Source organism: Podarcis pityusensis, assembly GCF_964106645.2.
Source record: "Podarcis pityusensis genome assembly, chromosome: 1".
NCBI classification, from domain to species: Eukaryota; Metazoa; Chordata; class Lepidosauria; order Squamata; family Lacertidae; genus Podarcis; species Podarcis pityusensis.
Genome location: NC_138028.1, coordinates 131,009,233 through 131,033,041, shown reverse-complemented (window position 1 = coordinate 131,033,041; position 23,809 = coordinate 131,009,233). Strand labels below are relative to the sequence as shown.

The 23,809-nt window shown below is 44.5% G+C and overlaps 1 protein-coding gene across 2 annotated transcripts in view; it reads right to left on the bottom strand.

The window, feature by feature from the left end:
* PARD3B (par-3 family cell polarity regulator beta) overlaps window positions 1–23,809 on the bottom strand; it is a 599,449-nt gene that overhangs the window by 266,179 nt on the left and 309,461 nt on the right. For both annotated transcript variants that reach the window (XM_081015796.1, XM_081015795.1), the window contains 2 exons: window positions 20,440–20,646; window positions 18,144–18,396 (listed from right to left, as the gene is read on the bottom strand). In XM_081015796.1, the coding sequence (XP_080871922.1) occupies window positions 18,144–18,396; window positions 20,440–20,646 (460 nt within the window). The remainder of the gene's footprint in view (window positions 1–18,143; window positions 18,397–20,439; window positions 20,647–23,809) is intronic.

The following is a 23,809-nucleotide window of genomic DNA, read 5'->3' as shown; positions in this document are numbered from 1 at the left end:
GAAGTCTAGAGATTACACCATGAGAATCATTTTTGGACTTCCGGGTTAGCGCGATCGGCTAATGGCGGATTCCCTCCGAGCTCCGGAGGGAATCGGCTCGACAGGGGCTGGGTCTTGCCGTGCCGGCGACACGGGGACCCTTAAAAGCCACGGGCATAGGAGCCCGTGGACATGGTGACTCGGCGGGCATCGTTAGCGCCCTCCCGACTCGTGAAGGAGCCTTTTTAAAGGCTACGGAACGGGTGCCGGGGAGCGGCGTGGTGCTGTGAGTCTTCTGCTTCTCCTGCCGAGCGAAGCCGCATGCCATTTGTCGGAGAGCGCTGACTTCTTCCTATTAAAATTTGGACTTAAAATTAAGAACAACAACCCGTGAGTAATTTGGAAATTGGATTACAAATAATTTGATTCTGAATTCGGCACGAGCGGGGGAGGTGAAAAAAAGGGAAGTCCGCCCCCCCCTTATTGTAAACAGTTTGAAGCAAGGAGCTGTCAACTAAGGTTGCGAGAAGAATTGGGGTGATTGGATAAAAGATATAAATTCCACAGATTTAAAGGACTAAGCTAATGTGCCGGAGGACAAGAGTTTAATTGTTTGGATTAAGTACCACCTTTCTCAAGCCCAGGAGTAACCCGTGAAAAGAGCCTGCAGAGGATCTACAGAAAACTTTTGACAGCTGTCAAATTAGCTGTCAAAGTCGGGAAAATCAAAGCTTAAACTTTAACCGGCTATATTGCTACAAAATATTGAAAGTAAAGAAAGACTGATACAAATAAACCTGACTTTTGGATCGGAAGGGAAAAGAATACTAAGTAACCAGAATCCCTCTAGAGGGGATTCTTGGATATTACAAGAATGGAACTAGGTCGGGAAATACGAGCTGACTTGCAAGAGCTTATTTTTCTCATGGGAAAGCTGCAAGAGATGATCGAGCAAGGCCATGTTTTGTCTACAAGTCCTACAAAACCGAAGTTAATAGAAAATATACCTACTGAGTTGGAAAGGGACTTGATGCTCAAAACACAGGCAGCTGGACAAGAAAAGAAACCAAAGATTAAGACATCAGCTGAACAGGAGGAGCAGAAAGAAGGGGTGGCTGAAAAGTTACAGAAGATAAAAGAGAGCCGGAGACCTGCCAAGAAGAATTTTAATTCGACTAAGATGAAAACTGGACTATTTGGGACATATAGACTTAAGAAACAGAGCTGGAGCTCCACCTTTAAACAAGTAGGCCTTGCTGGAAGAAATATGGTTAGCATTGAGAAGGTACTTCTTCGACCTGGGGTGTTCAATATGAAAGACCTTCGAAGAAGCCGGCTGAAAGGGACTGAGAGAGATTCGAGAGCCTCGGACGTAAGGTCACCAGGCTAAAAAGATGGACTAATTGGACTTTGGTTTGGGATTGAAACCGGGAAGAGAAGGGTGGGGTTTAGAAGTCCAAAGGGGGCCTGGTTTTTATTTTGCAGTATAAAACTATATGTTCTTTATTATTATAAGAATGGGGAATCTGTGGATGGGAATTAGGGACAATCTTAGGGAAGGTATCTTCTTATTTGTTTTTATATCTTTTTTTCCCCCTCTTTTTATGTATGATTAAGGTATATATTCTAAAAATTGCTAAACAAACTAAATTAATGGATAATAATGAATTAAGGTTTAAAATTATTATAAAGAATCACATTAACAAATTTTGGTTAAGTAAATTAATAAATTATGATTAGGACACTAAGGATAAAAACTTGTTTGAATAAACAATCGGAGTTGGAATACAATAAGGGGAGGCGTGGGGAAGTCATGAAAAGAAGTTATTGAAAATGAGACTTAAAAGGTGGAATTTTTTTTTGTTGTGTTTTGTGTTATCTTTTGTGTTTCTGTTTTGTTTTTTGTAACCTTTTGAAATTTTAATAAAGATTATTAAAAAAAAAAAAAAAGAGAGTCATTTTTGGTCTAGCAAGTCTATGTGATAATTGTAAACTTGTTTTCCAAATGCGGACATTTATATAGCCAAATTAACACCATCTAAGCAAAAGAGGGAGGTATCAACAGATTTGGTGACGGCAGCCACGAAATTAAAAGATGCCTGCTTCTTGGGAGAAAAACAATGAAAAACCTAGAAAGCATCTTAAAAAGCAGAGACATCACCTTGCCAACAAAGGTCTGTATAGTTAAAGCTATGGTTTTCCCAGTAGTGATGTATGGAAGTGAGAGCTGGACCATAAAGAAGGCTGATCACCGAAGAATTGGTGCTTTTGAATTATGGTGCTGGAGGAGACTCTTGAGAGTCCCATGGACTGCAAGAATATCAAACCTCTCCATTCTGAAGGAAATCAGCCCTGAGTGCTCCCTGGAAGGACAGATCCTGAAGCTGAGGCTCCAATACTTTGGCCACCTCATGAGAAGAGAAGACTCCCTGGAAAAGACCCTGATGTTGGGAAAGATGGAGGGCACAAGGAGAAGGGGACGACAGAGGACGAGATGGTTGGACAGCGTTCTCGAAGCTACCAGCAGGAGTTTGACTAAACTGTGGGAGGCAGTGGAAGACAGGAGTGCCTGGCCTGCTCTGGTCCGTGGGGTCACGAAGAGTCGGACACGACTAAATGACTAAACAACAACAACAACAACAAAAGAGCCACGGCTTATTCATCAACCTTGCCATAGCGAAGGCTGGAAAGCAAGGTCTAAGGCTGGGTCAAAGAAAATTTCCAAGCTGAATTCCTGCATTCAGTTCCTTGCATCCAGTTAAGCATTCAAACTGATCCCTTCCTACTGACGAAGGACTTGGGTAGGCTTAGGTAGAACAGAAGGGAGAGAAGACTTTTCTGCCATCTGTTCTCAAGGAGGCAAGTCCTTCGAAGAGTGTCAGTTGCCACTATTTAAGTGAAGAACTGCATAAAATTTAGTTATAACCCAGCGGCTGAAAAAATATAGTATTAATTTTCTAAGCTTTGCTTCAAGCCCACTGATCCCAGTTTTAAGACTCTTAAGCAATCCATAATTGCTTTCTAATTTCCTCGGTAATAAGAAAGTAGTTTCATCATGCTCTCTAGTATATTAGGAATATTATTTAGCATCAAACTTGATAATAGTTTCTCGTACCACATTGCTCAGAATTTCACTGTTGATTTCAACAATCAAGTTAGTTACTTGCCGATTATAGAACTAGCATCCCCCCAAAACACACACACAACAACAACAACCCTTTATTATCTGCTATGTTCAGATTAACATTAATAGTTCCAGGTTTCCAGATCTTAATATGCAATGATCACCCAAATAAGATATATTTCAAAAGTCTAGAATTACACCGAACTCCATAGCCGGAAGATTAAACTGAATATTCTGCTTCTGCAAGACCATCCAAGTATTAAAAATGCGAGTTTCTGAATATATAAATAATCAACTGAACCTATCCTATTAAACTCCTGTAATGATCTTTCTGCTAGTTGGTCAAATGCACTGTTGTCCATATTTATTCCAACTAAATTGTCTGCCATGTTACAGTTCATCATAGGATGATTTACAGCACACTGGAAATAATCTCTGGACTTCTCATTTTCATGGTTTCAGTCCTAAATTGCTTAAAATCCCTGTGCATTTCACAGTGAAACTAGTTCATTTTTTTTCTTATTCTGCCCTTAAAATCCCCATGGATATTCAATAAATATCTGCTCGGAGTCCTATGCTTTATTCTTGAGAGAACGTCAGCTATTCTGTAGTTTTTAATTAAATCTCATGGCTTTAATTATCTATATACAGATGTTGTATAAATTTATGTTTATTTTACAGCAGTTTCCTGTACTTTTGCATTCCCCCTCTTTCATTGATGTTTGAGGAATTATTAAGAGTCTAAAAATATATTTACAAAGGTCAGGATCCTCTTCCACAGCAGGTACAACAGCTTTAAATAAAAAGAAAATTCAGAAGGGAGCCCGACTGTACTTAAAAGACACGGTTCATGAATATTATACAGTGCTAGGTGACCCAGAAAAGCATTGCTTAGGGCTCATCCTCTCCACACTCATCTCAACCACCACTCTCTCGCTCTATACCAGCGTGGTCCTCCATGTATTGTTGGATTCCAATTCCCATCAGCGCCAGTCATCACGACCAATAGTTCAGGAAGATGGGAGCTGGGGATCAGCAATATCTGGAGGGCAAGCGAAATAATGCAGGTCATTGCTGGGTCCCCAGTCCATCTTAGGGGGATCTTGCCTTTTTCAGTATCCCTGGCAGTGGGGTTTGGGAAAACTGGAGGTTTGAGTGTACCTCCCATATACTGGACTCACAGTTGTCCATGGAGGCGCAGGTCAATTCTGTGTCCAGGGCAGCTGTTTACCAGCTCCATCTGGTACACAGGCTGAGACCCTCCCTGCCCGCAGACTGTCTTGCCAGAGTGCTGCATGCTCTGGTTATCTCCCGCTTGGACTACTGCAATGCGCTCTACGTGGGGCTACCTTTGAAGGTGACCCAGAAACTGCAATTAATCCAGAATGCGGCAGCTAGACTGGTCACTGGGAGTGGCCGTCGGGACCACATAACCCCGGTCCTGAGAGATCTGCATTGGCTCCCAGGACGTTTCCGAGCACAATTCAAAGTGTTGGTGCTGACCTTTCAAGCCCTAAACGGCCTCGGTCCTGTATACCTGAAGTAGCGTCTCTACCCCCCATCGTTCAGCCCAGACACTGAGGTCCAGCTCCGAGGGCTTTATGGCGGTTCCCTCACTGCATGAAGTGAAGTTACAGGGAACCAGGCAGAGGGCCTTCTTGGTAGTGGCGCCTGCCCTGTGGAATGCCCTCCCATCAGATGTCAAAGAAATAAACAACTGTCTGACGTTTAGAAGACATCTGAAGGCAGCCCTGTTTAGGGAAGTTTTTAGTGACTGATGTTTTAATGCCTTTTTAATTTTTTGTTGGAAGCCACCCAGAGTAGCTGGGGAAACCCAGCAAGATGGGTGAGGTATAAATTATTATTATTATTATTATTGAATTTAAATCACGCTTCTGGAAAAGCCTGTGTGAAGGTCTTAAACAAGCACCTTAAAATTACTGCTGATATAAATAGGAAGGAGATTCCATAAGGCTGTAGGACCTGCTCATCCTTCTAGCAAAATGCAGGCAACATGCATACTCTGATGGGAGTCCTTTTTCTAATTGCTAGAGAGCTGAGTCTGGGCATAGTGGCAACTTCTTGGACCTAACCTGGCAGATAACAATAGGCATAAGTAGATGCCAAAGTAGGAACAGTAAGTAAAAAGGTAAAGGTAAAGGGACCCCTGACCATTAGGTCCAGTCGTGGCCGACTCTGGGGTTGCGGCGCTCATCTCGCTTTACTGGCCGAGGGAGCCGGCGTACAGCTTCTGGGTCATGTGGCCAGCATGACTAAGCCACTTCTGGCAAACCAGAGCAGCGCACGGAAACGCCGTATACCTTCCTGCCGGAGTGGTACCTATTTATCTACTTGCACTTTGACAAGCTTTTGAACTGCTAGGTTGGCAGGAGCTGGGACCAAGCAACAGGAGCTCACCCCATCACGGGGATTCGAACCGCCGACCTTCTGATTGGCAAGCCCAAGAGGCTCAGTGGTTTAACCCACAGCGCCACCTGCGTTGGTTTAAAATGAAGGCCAGGCTGCAGACCATGGCAGTTGCAACCAGCAATGGAAATGTACATTGGCTGCAGTAGCCCCAGCTCAGCATGAGGTGGGCATGCCTTTAATGTGGATGTGCAGGACTTCCATTTTGTGCCCCACTAGGTCGCCACTCTTGCATCATGCAAATGAGCCATGGCCCACTATTTGAAAAACACTGATGTGTGAAAATCAAGCACAATAAGACAAAATGGAAGTCTTGGGCCACGAGATTCATCGCCAGTTTGCCTCTGCCACAGTTCGGAATCTTGTGGTGAAAGGAGAACCAGAGTAACCTGACAATATGAAATATTTATCCAGAGATAGTGCATGATTACAAGTCTGCAGGGTTTTCCAAGCATATTTTACAGATTTGTAAAATCTGACATGCTTCTAAACCGAGAAGGCGTCACAGAGTGCCCAGCAGCGCAGTTCCTCCAGCAAAAACCTAGGGAAGGTAACAAATCTCTGTAAAATAAGGAGTATCTCTACAAGACATATTTGTAATAGCAATTTCTGAAAAGGATCTGTAAGAGAACGAATTCCATGTTATTATGGCAGTAGGAACTAAAGCCAGTTATCCACTCAGAACTAGGAAGCTGCGTGCCAAATCGGTTTTCACCACCCTGTGGGTACAACACACTTCTCATGCAAATCAAGAAATTAAACAGCTTACGTAGAGTCATAGCTATAAAATTGACAAGATTTGTAACAGGACAGATTCACAAAAAAATAAGGAAAAGGATGTGTTTGTTTGGGGAGTTGATGAAATACCAACACTGTATAGCTGAAAACAGCTTTTTAAACTTTGCAGCTGAAATTAATATAGCAAAGATTAGAGTTTATGAAAGTGAAAATTTCAGAAACAGCATTGAATAATAAAAAGTCTATGTCCTTATAAAGCAAACAATCTGCACACAAGCTTAACATAAAGGGGGTGCAGGATTGCACTCTATCCATGCCCATACAGTGCACAGCCAACGCATTAGAAGCCTGCATAATTTGCCCAGTCCTGATATGAATAATTTCTGTCCTCAGAATTTGAGTACAGAGTGCATGGCTTGAGCATGCATACACATTAATATATAAATCCATTCTTTCTTTGCTTGAGGACAGTGCACAAATTATGCTTGCTTGGGGCAAGAATGTAAGGAAAAACAGTGTCCTAAAAGAACAACAATAAAAAGGCAACAACAAAATAAGCAGAAAGGCTTAAGATTTCTAGCTCTGCACAATCAAGAAGGAACGCTCTGTGGGCTTCTGGTGATTGGTTTGGTTTTAATCATCTTCATAATCTAACTTCCTATCGCCTCCTTTTTTTTGTAAGGGCACAAGAAAAGGTCAACCTTCTGAAACATTTGCTAGGCCATATTTTCATGCTTGAAACAAATGTGTTTTGAAATAATTAGACTAATGACTGTATATCAGTAATAATCTTTGCTAAAAATGTCAGTTGGGTTTGAAATGACTTTTTCATTTAATCAGTGTCAGGGCACTATAAAACAAATTCTGCTTTGATCTTATTCCATTGCCCAGAGTGAGTCAATCTAACAGAAGGGGAGGAGCAGCAAAATTTATTGACACTGTACGTAATGGGGACCCTGTTTGCATGGTTGTTCCGCTTCTGTTTCTATCTCAATTACCAACTGCGTGGGGGAGACATCCTGAGACACCTAGGTAAAGGTAAAGGGACCCCTGACCTTTAGGTCCAGTCGCGGATGACTCTGGGGTTGCGGCGCTCATCTCACTTTATTGGCCGAGGGAGCCGGCGTACAGCTTCCGGGTCATGTGGCCAGCATGACTAAGCCACTTCTGGCGAACCAGAGCAGTGCACGGAAATGCCGTTTACCTTCCCGCCGGAGTGGTACCTATTTATCTACTTGCACTTTGACGTGCTTTCGAACTGCAAGGTTGGCAGGAGCTGGGATCGAGCAACGGGAGCTCACTCCATCGCGGGAATTCGAACCACCGACCTTCCGATCGGCAAGTCCTAGGCTCTGTGGTTTAGACCACAGCGTCACCCGCGTCCGTCCCCCCCGAGACACCTACAATGCTATTTAAATGGTCAGACAACCTCTAATTCCACCACCTCCAGTACTTGAGACAACTTTTATGTGGGCAGCAATGACTGCTTCACTTACACTGACCCATAATAGATCATGGAACTGTATGGGAGTTTATGATGAAAAAGACTTCAAGCTGTACCAAAACGCTCACTTTTTCTGGGTGCTCACATTTCAGAATCTCAAAGTGCCCTCCCGTTCCTGCCATTTTTTTGCCGCTCACCGTGAACTCATTTGTATTATGTTGGCGAGATGTCTTCTTTTGCGACTGATGTTGCTGACCTCATTTGTCTATGCCGTCATTTAACACATGGCGTTTTTGATCAGTTTAGAATGCTACGTCTGGTGTTACGATTCCATTGGTGTGTAACCAAAAATGAGTGGGTTGCACTAGGCAGGCAATTTAAGTGAGAATGAATGATGCCAACGAGAGCAAAGGAGCGATCTGGTGCAAAGCAGTAGCAGCATAAAAACTGTGTGAATGCTTAGCAAGATGTGTACTTTCTTGGTAACCGGGGTGCTATTATTAGGGTTGCCATACATCCAGGAATTCCTGGACATGTCCTCTTTTGAGGGTCCTACATGCCCACCTGGGGAGAATTTCACATTTTACAGCAAATGTTCTGGATTTGTTTTTTGTTTGTTTAAAGGTTCCATGGGCAGCCATGGGCACACTGAAAGCCAGTGTGGTGTAGTGGTTAAGAGCGGTAGACTTGTAATCTGGTGAACCGGGTTTGCGTCTCCGCTCCTCCACATGCAGCTGCTGGGTGACCTTGGGCTAGTCAGACTTCTCCAAAGTCTCTCAGCCCCACTCACCTCACAGAGTGTTTGTCGTGGGGGAGGAAGGGAAAGGAGAATGCTAGCCGCTTTGAGACTCCTTCAGGTAGTGATAAAGCGGGATATCAAATCCAAACTCTTCTTCTCCTTATTGATCTTCTTCTGGCTCAGCGGAGGAGCAAGCCAATCGGGCACCTGGGCCGGTGCGTGTGCCCTGCGTCCAGGGGTGGGGCCAGCCACCCAGGGGCAGGACGCTCCTCAGGGCCTCCAAGGGGTCTGCCTGCCTCCTCCTACTCAGCCTCCCAGCTGGGGAGCAGGCAACAGGGGGACAGTGCGGAGCCTGCAGGCGCCCAAGCCACCACGTCACTCCTAGGAGAGACGCAATGTTTGGGCGCGCTGCCGGCCTCACGGTAAGTGCCTCCCGGCATTTTGTCACCCCCCTCAGTGGTGACACCCGGGGCGCACCGCCCCCACGGCCCCCCTTCCTCAGTGCCTGTTCTGGCTCTGGCACTTCAGTGGCCGAGGGGCTATTGGGCAATTGCCCTAAAAAAACGCAACAACTTTTTGTGTCTGGATTTTTATCTCTTGAAATATGGCAACCCTAGCTACTAGTAAAACTGAACTCTGCCCCAAACTGCAATAACCTCCAGAGTTCCCATAGCCGTTTTTGCTATTGCAAAAAAAACAACAGGTGAGATTCTACCCTCTAGGTCCTTTTGTACTACATTGTTTTCTGAAAATCTCTGTGTTACTCTTCCTTAAAATATTCACAATGGTGAAAGAAGAGGGATGGGCAGACCCCAGGGGAATCTCAAGAACAGCGCATCATGAAGCAGGCAAAATATAGCACTGTTGCACTTTTATACCAAAGTTGTATCCTTTGACAGCTTTGTTGTTGTTTAGTCATTAACTCGTGTCCGACTCTTCGTGACCCTATGGACCAGAGCACGTCAGGCACTCCTGTCTTCCATTGCCTCCCACAGTTTGGTCAAACTCATGCTGGTAGCTTCGAGAACACCATCTCGTCCTCTGCCGTCCCCTTCTCCTTGTGCCCTCCATCTTTCCCAACATCAGGGTCTTTTCCAAGGAGTCTTCTCTTCTCATGAGGTGGTCCAAGTATTGGAGCCTCAGCTTCAGGATCTGTCCTTCCAGTGAACACTCAGGGCTGATTTCCTTAAGAATGGATCGGTTGGATCTTCTTGCAGTCCTTGGGACTCTCAAGAGTCTCCTCCAGCACCATAATTCAAAAGCATCAATTCTTTGGCGATCAGCCTTCTTTATGGTCCAGCTCTCTCTTCCATACATCAGTACTGGGAAAACAGCTTACACTATCCTTAAGATTACACACACACACACACACACACACACACACACACACTATTATGTTGCAGTAAAACAGCAAAAGCAGAATGTAGACTTGACTAAGGAGCTGGTCTAGAAAGGCGAGAAATCAGCCTGCAGTTCTTGCAAGTCCTCCTGTGTGACAGCCTGAGGAAGAAGGAATGAAGAAGCAGGAAAGTACATGGGAAACCTGCAAAGACTTGAAAGCAAAGTTTCTTTTCCTTAAAATGGTTTTGGGTTTTTTATTTTTATTTTAAAAATGATATAAATAGAAGACAGCCTCCTAGAGCCGCCATCTATTTTTTTATATATATATAATTTATATGGCAGTTCTATTTATAGTTGCACACCTTTATAAAGTTTGAGTATTTCAGTGTGTGTGTGTAATTTTTACATCACACACATAAACACACACACAGTGCTCTGTCTCTTTCAAAGTTCAAGCTCTTAGTCTCCAGTTCTTTCCTTTCCATCAAAAACAAGTCAGAAGCTTGACTATGATTTGATCCACAAATATAGGTCATCTTATTATCAAAGTACATTAATGAGTTAGAAGGCTATACTCCCCTATGATGCGCTGGCCTAACTCGTTAACATTAATGAGATTTATGCATGTATGCTAAGAAAAGAATAGAACCCTAATTAAACAAATAAACCTTTAGCAATGTGTACATGAGCATTTTTAATATGAAAATATTCCTCTTGTCTTTGCTTTTGACAAACACTAAGCACAACTAAGGACTAATCAAAATTTAGGGGGAGGGGAGAAGGCGAGGGTGTCATAAAGCAGCCAGTATATTTTTTTTAACGATGTGACAAATGAGCCATGCATATGTTCTCAGATTAATTATTGCACCCATCCCCTTTGCCTGCAATAACTAAAAACACGGTAGTTTTATTTAACAACTGACAGTTTTGTACAGTAGATATAAATCAGACGAGAAAAATTAAAAATGAAGGCCTCACAAAACCTTTTAAACAGCTTCTGTTTATAATTTAGTCCTCCCTTTGCAGTACCAATGTGTGCATTTATTCCCATCACTTTCCCACCTACATTAAGTGGTACTAAAAAAACTAATGCACCACTGGATTCAGAAAAAAAATGAGTATACACACACACACACACACACACACACACATGAATACATGCAAAGATTAAAAAACACCCTACACTTTTGTGAGTGGATCCTTTTCTGGATATGACTGGTTCATGCACACATGTATTGGCCAATGGTTCCCAGTATGGGATCCCGGAATCTATTTATTTATTTTTGTTTATAGAAGTATGGCTAAAGCACCATGCTATAAAATATCAGAGTGGTGCACAGCAATACATATACAAGGAAACATAAATTTGTTGTTTGTGTAAATTTATGTTTCATGTACAAAAAAATATCTCAAAGATTACTGTAATAATATGACGTCAGTGGCTGGCTTTGAATGACTTCTGTGTTATGATGGATAATCACAAGAGAATACAATACTGATGAAAATTAGCATAAGAAAACGAAAATAAAAAGTGGTAGATACACGAGGGGGGTGGCAGGAAGTCGCAAAACACTTAAGAAGAACGTATTGTGATGAGATGTAACAAATATTACCATTTTCTTTCCTTTCTTTTGGACAACCCTTTTATTTGTTACTTCTTGTTAAGCTCAATAAAGCATTATAGGGGGAAAAACAAAACAATTAAAACCAGTACAAAATAATCATTAAAATGACTGGCTCAATAATTAATGCTTTACACAGAGGTGTAGGCCTAAGGTAAAGGTAAAGGTACCCCTGCCCGTACGGGCCAGTCGTGACCGACTCTGGGGTTGCGCGCCCATCTCGCTTAAGAGGCCGGGGGCCAGCGCTGTCCGAAGACACTTCCGGGTCACATGGCCAGCGTGATGAAGCTGCTCTGGCGAGCCAGCACAGCACACAGAAACGCCGTTTACCTTCCCGCTATAAAGCGGTACCTATTTATCTACTTGCACTTAAGGGTGCTTTCGAACTGCTAGGTGGGCAGGAGCTGGGACCGAACGACGGGAGCTCACCCCGCTGCGGGGATTCGAACCGCCGACCATACGATCGACAAGTCCTAGGCGCTGAGGTTTTACCCACAGCGCCACCCGCATCGCTGATGCGGTAGGTGTAGGCCTACTGACATACAAATAGTCTTCAAGAGATGCCTGAATGTTATCAGTAAGGTTGGTCTTCTGAGTCCTTGCTGGAAGAATATTCCTCATCATGGGACCAGCCACACCGAATACCTGACTTCATGTTACGCTCTGTAACATGGGGAACACCTAGCAGCACTGCTCCAGGTGGTCTCAGTGATCGAGCAGGTATAAAAGGCTCAGGGGTTCCTTAGGTTATCTTGGGACCAAGCTGTTCAGAGCTTTGACTATCAACACAAACCTGGCTAGGAAAGACACCAAACACTGAATTTGGATGAACGCGGGTGGTGCTGTGGTCTAAACCACTGAGCCTCTGGGCTTGCCAATCAAAAGGTCGGCGATTCGAATCCCTGTGACGGGGTGAGCTCCCGTTGCTCAGTGCCAGCTCCTGCCAACCTAGCAGTTCGAAAGCACGGCAAAAAGTGCAAGTAGGTAAATAGGTACCACTCTGGCGGGAAGGTAAACGGTGTTTCCATGCGCTGCTCTGGTTTCGCCAGAAGTGGCTTAGTCATGCTGGCCACATGGCCCGGAAAAACTGTCTGCGGACAAACGCCGGCTCCCTTGGCCAGTAAAGCGAGATGAGCGCCACAACCCCAGAGTCATCTGCAACTGGACTTAACTGTCAGGGGTCCTTTACCTTTACATTTTTATGTCTTCTTCTTCTTTGGCGATCACTCATAGCAGAGTAAGATTGTCTTCCATAAACACGGTTTTAACAATGAGTCCGTAAGTGACTATGGAGGTCAATTCTGGATTCACACGTCCTTCCACAGTGGGGACATTGGTTTCCAGGCGGGAGTTGATCACGGTGAGGGTTTGCCAAGCATGCCTTCCTCTTAGCATGTTTCTCCCTTGTGTCCTGAGTTCGAGTTTCTTCAAAGCCCACTACACCTTGGTAAAGGCTGTTCTCCAATTGGAGTGCTCAAAGGCAAGTTTCCCAATTGTTGGTGTTCATACTACATTTTTAAATATTTGCCTTGAGAGAGTCTTTAAACCTCTTTTGTTGACCACCAGCACTACGCTTTCCATTTTTAAGTTCAGAATAGAGTAGTTGATTTGGAAGACAATAATAGGCATCCGCACAACATGACCAGTCCAATGAAGCTGATGTTGAAGAGTCATTGCTTCTACACTGGTAGAAGCATGTTGTACACCCATATGTATCACCCATATGAAGGGAGTGGGGGAACTTAATATTGAGGGCAGGGACAGGTACTGCGGACAGCATAACCAGTGGTGACTGGCACACTCCCAAAGAAACAACAGCACCAATGACCTGTGACAATGTGCTAAGGCACAAAAAGGTACACACACACAAAGAACCGCCCTTGGCTGAGGGCTGTAAAAGCAGGGGGTTAGTTTAAGCCAAAGGAGGACTATTATTCTACCTTACTATTACAGAGGCAACACCGCTGGCCATAAAAAGGCAAGAGGTGAAAAAAGGGACTTCATTTGATAATGAAAATGTTTCTTATCTTCTAACTGAAATGGGGGGGGGGGGGGGAGATCAGGCGCTTAGCTCAAAGCAACACTAGCAAATCATTTAGACAAACAACAGCTACTACCTTCACACCCTGAAAGGGAAAGTAAATACTCTAAGATTAATTGTGAGTAGGAAAATGTAATATTTCCAAAGAAGAAAAGAGTGGGTACAACTCATATTAGACACTATATTAATTGTTCCTGCACACTTAACTGAGTAGCACATAACAGAAAACTGTTTTCCACTGAAATACCCCTCTGCTATGTGTCAGGGCTGTTTATCAATACTGCCCCAGAAAAGCCACCATCGCCACAAACATATTCAGGTTAATTCAATTGTGGAAAGAGAGACGGTGCTACGCTAATGGTATCTCGAATATACTATGGAAACATAATATGAGGTCTGGAGCCCTGCATTGCACATACATGGCTTTCCTTCTTTTCTCCACCGAATATGCCAGATATACAGTTGGGCTGTACTTTATAAAACCCAAACATCATGACTCCAGCCTATTGGGAGCTAGCTATTAAAAATTTCATTGGTATGGCTGCAGTCCATTAGCTAACTTACCTTCATACCCATAAAAAGTGAAGGGTAAACCCAGGATTTTTACAACCACTATCTGGAAAAGGTAATAGCAGGGCTACAGTCACATTACATTTATTATACACCATGACTCTAACAACTGCTCTGGGATCAGGCCACAGAGCAACAGTGCACCGTGACAGATGCCGGTTTCTCTCGGTGATTTAAAAGGTCTAGCTTTTATTTAACTTAATTTAAAAAATGAAGTCAAAGCTTTGGCTTTGCAGTAAAGGAAACACACAGGCTGAGATGATTTCAGGTCAGGCAACTAGACTAACTAGGCCACAAATTAAGAACTTAATACCCATCATCCAATTCAGCAAACTCGAGAATATGCTTTCACATAATACCCTTTTGGATGAGCAAGCACTGCGTTAAGCGCAGTTAAGTACTCAGAAAGTGACAAACGGATTACCGTCTTCACACTGACCCAAACTGCGTCGGATGGGGTTGTCATAAGAATTGGAAGATTAAAGTTCCTGCTTTGCTAAGTAGAAACACAACATGCATTTTACATGGTTGTCACAGCGTGATTTGTATAATGGTGTTTCGAGGTGGGGGACGGCGACACACCACACATTCAGCTTCACAAAAGCTACAAAAACTTTTAGCAAGGAAGCAAAATCTATTTCAAAGCAGCGTCCAGAGCCTGTAACTCCACTCATTTGTAAGACTCTAGAAACCTGATAAGCTGGGGCTGCCATATTTCAAAAAGTGATTTTTGTGTGTGTGCCAAAGTCATTGAGCACAGTCGCAGGAAACACCTCCAACCATAGCTGTCAACCGTCCCTTATTTGGCAGGAAAGTCCCTTATCCCAGAGCCGTGTCCCGCTGCTGTCCCTTATGGATGACGTCCCTTAAATTTCCCGAGTTTCAAAGGAAGCAGCTCCTCTCCCTCCCTCCCTGCCGGCCAGGGAGGAGGGAGGCTCCAACTGTGTTGCTTGGCTGCGTTGCTCACCCAATAAGGAGTCTAAGAACGCCTGGGGGGTGGAGTTTGCATGCTTTGTGCCGATCAAATCGGCCGGTTTGCCTGGGGACTCGCCTTTGCTCAGCGCTTCCCAGCAGAGAGGTGTCAGTGGTTTTCCTTGCTGCATCCCCTTTGCCGGGTTGCTGCGCAGTGGGAACCACTGCTTGAGGCTTCATTTGGCTGCTGGTTGACTAAAATCCCTTATTTTGGCTGCTGATCCCTTCTTTTCGAGGCTGCTGGTCCCTTATTTTCAAATCTGTAAGTTGACAGCTATGCCTCCAACTGTCTGGGTTACCCTAAAGGCTTGAGCCCCTTCTCTCTGTGCATTTTCAAAGTCCTCATGTTTGCTTTTATCAGTGGTTGGAGCCATCTGAAGCACCACATTGCCTTTTTGTACTTAACATGCAGGGCTTTTTTCCCCAACCGGAACTCAGTTCTGGCACCTCTCAGATGGGCGCCATTCTAAGAAGGAGGCATTCATAGTGAGTTCCGGCACCTCATCTTCTAGCAAAACAGCGCTGTTGACATGTACGGCAAACATTTGCTGTATAAAATGTGGATCACAGCTGACCATTCAGAAAGAATAAATCATGCCAGAGGCTTAAGGGGCGCAGGTGAGCAGAGTTATAAGCAGATACTGGAGACAAAAATTTGATCGGCTCACAAATAAAGCTGGAGAGAAGTAAATCAACTAAATGTGAGGATGCAGAAGAAGCAGAGAGTTCGTAACACAAAACCCAGAGAGCATCTGTGCAGTAATCTCCAGTACTTTCTCTACACCCTGGGTCACCAGATGAAACCTAGCACCATGCTCCAAGTGGGAGAACACTGTCTTATGGTCATGCTCATGGCCATGCGCAGATTGCCTACAATGCCCCACAGAAAGGCAGAGAATCAGCTCGATGCTTCGCAGTGGGAGGAACAGTGGGAGGAAATGAAATGCTCGCCCAGAAAGCAGAATAACGGCGAGATTTAGAAACACAAACTCCATGTCTGAAATGCTGAGCATTTTATACAGCAAGCATCCCGAGATGCCCATTCACTTGGAACAGACATGATCAACTGGTCGACCGCGATCGACAGGTAGATCCCCAGGTGATCCTGGTAGATCGTGGTGGATCGCTGGATCCTTATCGATCGCTTGGGGGGGGGAACAGGGAAGGAATGTTTCCCCCTCACCCCTCTCTATGTTGCGTTATGTGGGCAATCGTTTGGCACTTGCTGAAGTTGACTGTGGATATGATGATTGTCTATTTCGCTGCATGTGTGTGTTTGATATTGATTTTCCAGTTAGCGATGTATGGCATTTCCCCTTTATAAAAGATCAACAACTCTGGTCCACGGGTATACGAAGTAGGGGGCGGAGGGGGTGGGCTGACCTGGGTGCCACTCAGGGGGGTGACAAAATGGCCCCTGCCTCCCCCCAGCTGTAGAGCAGCCAAGGGACATGCAGTCCATATGGGCGCCGCTCACATGGTGTCCGTACGGGCTGCCACTCTCATGCGCCATCCATACGGGCATCTGTACGGGCTGCCTCTCACACGGCAACCATATGGGCTGCCACACATGCGCACTCCATATGGGATGCTGCACACATGCAGTCCATACGGGATGCCGCACATGCGCAGCCCATATGGTCGCTGTGCAAGTGGCAGCCCGTACAGCTGCCGCGCGCGAGCAACAGCCCATACAGACTGCGCATGTGCGGAATCCCGTATGGAGTGTGCATGCGTGGCATCCCGTATGGTTGCTGCTCATGCGCACTCTGTACAGGATGCCACACATGCGCACTCCGTATGGGCTGCCCCGCCCCTCAGCGCCCCACCCTGGGTGCCGGAGGGGGTTCCTCCTCTACTGCACTGGTCTCTCCTCCCCCCAAAAGCAAAAAGCTCAACAACTTTGGTCAGTCCTCCCCAACAAAAGCTCAATAACCTCTCCTTCCACACCCCACGCACACTCCTCCTCCCTCCAATGACAATGCGTAGATCACTGCCAGTTTTTTTTAATACTGGGAGTAGATTGCAGTCTCTTGGGAGTTGGACGTGACTGACATAGAAGAACTACTGAGAATTAAGGCAATCAATTCCCCCCCCCTTCCTATTATAACGTCACTGGGTCCCTAACTCTGTGTGTGCGTGCATTTCAGGGTTGCAGAATGATTGGTGTTACAAAAGGGATACTTTGGATCCTAGCCTTTCTGCATGGAAGTGCAGAACATCGTTGGTAATGTTCTTCCAGGATGAAGGGCACACTGATAAAAGGAAGGTATTTAGCGGCAAACATGTAGCCTGAAGACCTGTGTGAAACCAACTCCTTAAGGACGCATCCTATGCAACCTTTTCCTAGATGCGAAAAACATCCATCATCTTTGGCAGACGCCGCCTTTTCCTTTCATGTCAAATTAGAGAATGCACATTCCTCTCTGAGTTTCCCTGCGCCCTTAGATCTTATAGTAGTGCTTAGCTATGATCTCCTTCTCTTTCTACAGATATATGACACATTATTTTCCATGATGGCAACGAATCCACAGAACACCATCTCAAGAAAAGCGCACAAAAGCTCCGGTCTTACAGACTTTTAGACATTTATTATTATTTCGCCAAACCATATTTGGCTATATGTAGTTTATCCTATGTAGTTAAACAGCTTTCTTTGTTGTGACTTGGCTTTTTTTTCTAAAAAAAGAAAGAAAGTTAGGAAACAAACTTTATCGAAAGAATTAAGAGGCCTGTGTTGCAAACACACATTCCTGGTTTCAAGTTTAATTGCTGAATAAAGGAAACGAGCAATCAAAGTGGCCTTTTGTCAATAGCAAAAGTGGTTCAATGTGGTTCAGTGGATACTGTGCTTGGCGTGTAGAAGAAAGACTATCAGTTACAATCTGTCTGGGGAAAGCTCTCCTTTCCTGAATGCAAAATGATTTCAGGTTTAATCCCTGCCATCTAGATAAACGTCAGGCAATACTTCTATTAGTAGTTTAGTTCAGAAAACACCGAGCGTGAAGGACCAAGCATCTGAATATTTTCCTAACTTGAGTCGGCGGTATCCATCTAGCATAATATTAATTGAGTCGGCGGTAATGAAGAAATAAATATCCATCTAGCATAATATTAATTGATGGAGAGAGAAAAACGTATTTTACCTCAACATGGCACCCAAACCTTTCTTCTTTGTTTTTCTTTCTGGATCTTCATTTTCTTCCTTCTTGTCCTTTTCTTTCGCTTTAGATTTGAGCTTCAGATTTGCTTTTTTATTCTTATCTTTCATTTTTTCTTTTGCCTTCTTGTGTTTCTTCGCCTTGGCTTCCACATCCTCTAACTCAACCTTCATGTGAAGGGCTGATTCAAAGTTATGAGCTTCCTGATCCGAGAGAGAGCTTTTATCAGACGGACCATCTGCAGGAGGAGAAGGATAATCAATAAGTACAAACAAGAGGTGTTTATGATGAAGACATGGAAATTGCAGGGTTGTTGTCCATATGCGGTGCCCTATAATATACGTTCACCGAATTAAAAGGGCTGTCAAACATAGCCAGTTAATTTCAGTCAGACTTGGTTGCAAATTAAGAAAAGACTCATTATGGGTTCTTATTTCCTAGTTATTCCATTTGATAACAAGTAAATAGGGAAACACACTGTTGGTATGCATTCTAGGCTTGTTGACCCTTCCCAGTTTTAAAAATACAGTCGTACCTTGGTTTTTGAACAGCCTAGTTCTCGAACATTTTGGCTCCTGAACGATCAAAGTGACTGTTCCGGTTTTCGAACATTCTTTTGGAAGCCGAACATCCAACGGGGCTTCTGCGGCTTCCGATTGGCTGCAGGAGCGTCCTGCAGCCAATCAGAAGCCACGCTTTGGTTTTCGAACGCTTTGGAAGTCGAACGTTCGATTTACAAGATACAACTGTACAGATATACTCCCTTCTGGAACACCCACAGTCACGGATTATTTCAGTGACAGAGAGCATAACTAAACCTAAATATTTATGAGTCCACATTTTGTGTATGCAACCAGACCAAGTTATTTGGCAGCTTTCCAAAACTCCTGGTTGGGTATTGCAACGTACGGTTTTTGTCTGGTGGGCTGCGTCTCACAGCTAGGTGGTCTAAGGCAGAAAGCGCCCCCCACCCCTTACTTATGTCCATCCCGTTCCCCACAGGTGAAGAAAGGGAACAAAGGAAAACAAAGAAATATACATAAAAATCAAAAATAAATGGGAACAGGGGTGGTGTCCAAGGGGAAATGGAGGGGACATGTACATAAACGCTGTGGAAAGCCATCCATTCAGGTTGTGTAAGCTGCTTGGGACATATTGAGCTGCCTGGGTCAGCTGAGGCTGAGGCAACAGGCACCCCTTTAAATTACAGCCGTGGCTTCAAGAGATGCTGTTTATTTATGAGGGTTCCTCCTCACCATATGGTCCAGGGAGGACCAAAGCAATGGAACCCTGTGGAGGCCGGTCTACTAGGACAGGTGGGGCACTGCCCATCCTAAACCCTCAAAGGATGCTTAGGATCACAGCCTCCAGGAACCTCCAGAGTAACATTTGTAGACTCCCTATGCATTGTTAGTCACTTGCAAACCTGTCCTAACCCTTGCACTTCACTACTCTCACAGGTGGAATCTACTTTCCCTACAGAGGAAAGGACAACTCAATTTCACAGGCTCCGCGGCCTGTGAAACTGACTGTACTAAACCAGGCAAAGTCTCCAAAGAATGGAGAAGGGAAGGGAAGATGGAGAGAGAGAAGGTGATGACCTCCCTGTGGACCTTCGTCCCAGGAAAGGCGCCAGAAGGGGGTGTCCTGGCCTGCATCTTCACCAGGCCACTGTCTTCCCATACCAATAACATGATATGATGGCCTTTGCTGAGGAATTGCCCCCCTCCCCAATTCCACAGAGAGGCAGGAATGGCAAGGAACCATCCAGTACGTTTCCGAGCACAACTCAAGGTGTTGGTGCTGACCTTTAAAGCCCTAAACAGCCTCGGTCCTGTATACCTGAAGGAGCGTCTCCACCCCCATCATTCAGCCTGGACACTGAGATCCAGCTCCGAGGGCCTTCTGGCGGTTCCCTCATTGCGAGAAGTGAGGTTACAGGGAACCAGGCAGAGGGCCTTCTCGGTAGTGGCGCCCGCCCTATGGAACACCCTCCCATCAGATGCCAAGGAAATAAGCAGCTATCCTATCTTTAAAAGACATCTGAAGGCAGCCCTGTTCAGGGAAGTTTTTAATATTTAACGCTGTACTGTTTTTAACACTTGATTGGGAGCCTTCCAGAGTGGCTGGGGAAACTCAGCCAGATGGGCGGGGTATAAATAATAAATTATTATTATTATTATTATTATTATTATTATTATTATTATTATCCACCAGCATTGGGAGGAAACAGACACTGAAATGGAAACTTTCTGAAGCAGAAAATAGAAGTAAAGAATACCTTCTGCCATATCTTCAGGTCCATCATAAGATTTGTCAATAGCAGCTCGGAAACTCTCATTGCATCCTCTGCCACGAACCATGTGAGGCCTGGGCCTATAGAAAGGAAGCTCATTCTTTTTCACTTCAGCAACAGCAGTCTGAAGACTCTCTAGGGAGCTTGACTTCTTTAAACCCAGGGTGGGACCAATATCCTTTCCAGAAGACACTGAAGAAAGAGAGCGAGAAATATTTGACTACTTGGTACACTTTTTAAACCTTAGATTCTCCAGCTACACAACTGGAAGTCACTTCTTGTTCTCTAAACTAACCGGGGCTTTTAAATGAAATACATTAGGTCTGTAAAAAAACAAAAACAAAAACGTATGTAACTCGAACACAGTACTAGTATTCTGAGCCCTCCAGAGAATCAATCCAAAGGAGTAGGGGATAAAAGGAGCTATTTTGCTAAGATGAATGAATACGGATTTTGCAAAGGAAGTCACTCTCCTGTTATAATCACAGAAATCCTAACTCTATCAGCCCGTTACACTGAGATTTGTTAGCAAATCCCCTTTTACTGCTCAGCCTTTCCCTTTAAGAAAAAGTTCGCATTAATTCCTTTCTGTTAGATAAGTTACACCCTCCATTTTCGGCACAGAGGCACATCAGTCATCAAGCAACTTGGCATTCCCATATCCAGAAGCTTAAGTGTTGGCTTGTTTGAGTCACTGAGGGAACTGCCGTGTCTCTCAAGACTAGAGCCCCCCGGAAGAGTGGGAGAGAGAGATAGAAGATTAAATAGACTGGATGGAATCACAGCACAAGTTGCCAGATGAAAAGACCTATGTAAAAGAAGCTACGGAGCAGGTCTGCACAACATTAACTCAGGGAAGGTAACAGTATATGAGCAAAGTGATGGGGAATTCTCAAAAGGTGCCTTTAAAGCAGTTTATTATTGAGCCCCATCATGGTTTAAGTCCAATGGCTCTTTGCCAAGGCGGGTCAAGTTCCTTAAGCCAGCTGAAGCTGACAGCGAAAGCAGGGGTGGGGCGCCGATAGCCCACAAAGCCCTGCCAGCCGTGCCCCAATTTGTGGTGGTGGTGGCCCCCCAAAAGAAGCACACAGAGGCAATTTAAATTCCCACTGCTTCCATTTTCATGCTTAGGAGTTTAACCTCTCTACCCAGCCCAGGACTCAGTGGCATGGGATGTGGGGCACAGGGGCAGTTTCCCCTGCTGCAAAATTGTTAGGGGTGCAAAATTTCAACACTCAATACTGCCTCAGTACAGCTGCATGCTTCCACCACTGGGCTCCGATGATAATGGCTTCTCCATGCAAACCAGGAAGTGACCTCTCCAGACAACGGAACAACTTTTCTTATCTCTGCGGCTGCAATCACATGGGTGACGCGGACACTGTTAGGCAGTTGAATGCACATGAGTACTCAGTCCATAGCTGTCAACTTACAGATTTGAAAATAAGGTACCAGAAGCCTCAAAAATAAGGGATCAGCAGCCAAAATAAGGGATTTTCCGAACACAGGTATGTCCAGCTTCTGAGCCAAAGGCAGAAAGCCCAGCCAGCAGCTAAACAAAGCCTCAGGCAGTGGTTCCCACAGCGCAGCAACCCAGCAAAGGGAATGCAGCAAGGAAAACCACTGTCACCTCTCCGCTGGGAAGCGCTGAGTAAAGAAGAGTCCCCAGGCAACACAGCCGATTTGATTGGCCCAAGGCATGCAAGCTCCACCCCCCCAGTCATTCTTAGATTCCTTATTGGGTGAGCAACGCAGCCAAGCAACACAGTTGGAGCCTCCCTCCTCCCTGGGAGGGAGGGAGAGGAGCTGCTTTCTTTGAAACCCGGGAAATTTAAGGGACATCATCAATAAGGGACAGCAGCGGGACACAGCGCTGGGATAAGGGACTTTCCCGCCAAATAAAGGACAGTTGACAGCTATGACTCAGTCCGTTTCCCACCCTCTGTGTGGCCCCGGGCACTGACAACCCACGCTACGCCACTGCCAACGCTACAATGGGAACAAAACCCACCCTCTAACCTTCAGATCAAGACTTGAAACAAATGTTCTTTTGTCTGTACCTCTGTACTGGCTGCTAACAAAAAAAAAAGAATTCTGGGAAGGTATAATTATTTCTCAAGAGTAATGTTTTCTTTTTAGCATATGGATGAAAATTAGCAAACCTGTGAATCCTTGCAAAGTTTTTAATAACTCAGCTCTAAGCTATGCCTGCCAAACATGGTGCTATGCTATCAAATTATCAGCATGGTCTCCATGAATTAAACATAAATATTTCTAGCAAGATACTGATTAATACGCATTTCATTGCACTTCATGAGACAGCATTTTTTAAAAAATAAATTAATAAAGAGGAGCAATAGGCATTCTTTATTCCCTACCAGTCCCTTCCTTTTGCACAAGAGCTGCATAGCGCACAGTGGAACTACAGCAGGAACCCATTTTGTAGGAATTTCTTGCTTCTGTAGTGGTTGCTCATGAGTGGTGATTTGCCAAGAACACTTTCACACAAAGTGGATTGCTTTGATTGCTCATCCAGACAACTTCATAATTACTGTCATATTCTCAGGCCACAGAAATTCCTATTATTTTCTGAAGAACAGGAATGAAGAGTAGCGAAACTTGCATAAGTGTAGATGCCTTTAGAACTACTGTTCCACCCTTCTTCAAGGGCAGGGATTTGACCTGGGCAGAGACAGTATGGGGCAGGTGAACAAAACACAGCTTAACACACACTTACTATAACTGTTAAGTTGTGGGTGAACATATCAGACAACACAGCGATTCTTCAAACAGCTCTTGTTTATTCAGAGGCCAGAACAGAACTGAGCTGAAGGGCTCAGTCAGCCTGCTTATATAGAGCTCCAGTACAATGTTACTGTAGCAACTTTCTAAAACTATCCAATCACTGAACGTCACTTTCGATCCTTCATTTGCATAACTATCTACAGTATCCCCCTGCTGGCCCAGGGTGAGAACTTCAGTACATAACAATAACCATTTGTAGTGGTCACTATTTTAGCACAATATTTGCCTTTTTAAATTAACATTTTAATTAGTGCTAAACCACTTTTCAGCTACACATTATATATATATCCTGTTAGCAAATTAAATGAAAGTGGTGAAATGAGAAGAAGAAGAAGAAGAAGAAGAAGAAGAAGAAGAAGAAGAAGAAGAAGAGGCTGGGGGACAAGTCCTCTACCCCACTCTGCCATTTAAAACATACAAATAATTTGTGTTATAGTGTTATATATGAAACAAATGATAATTATACAAATGGTGATTAATAAAATGGCAGGATCCACAACAGGTACAGAGTTTAGCTTCAAATGGCTGCTTGTGTGAATCAAACCTGTAT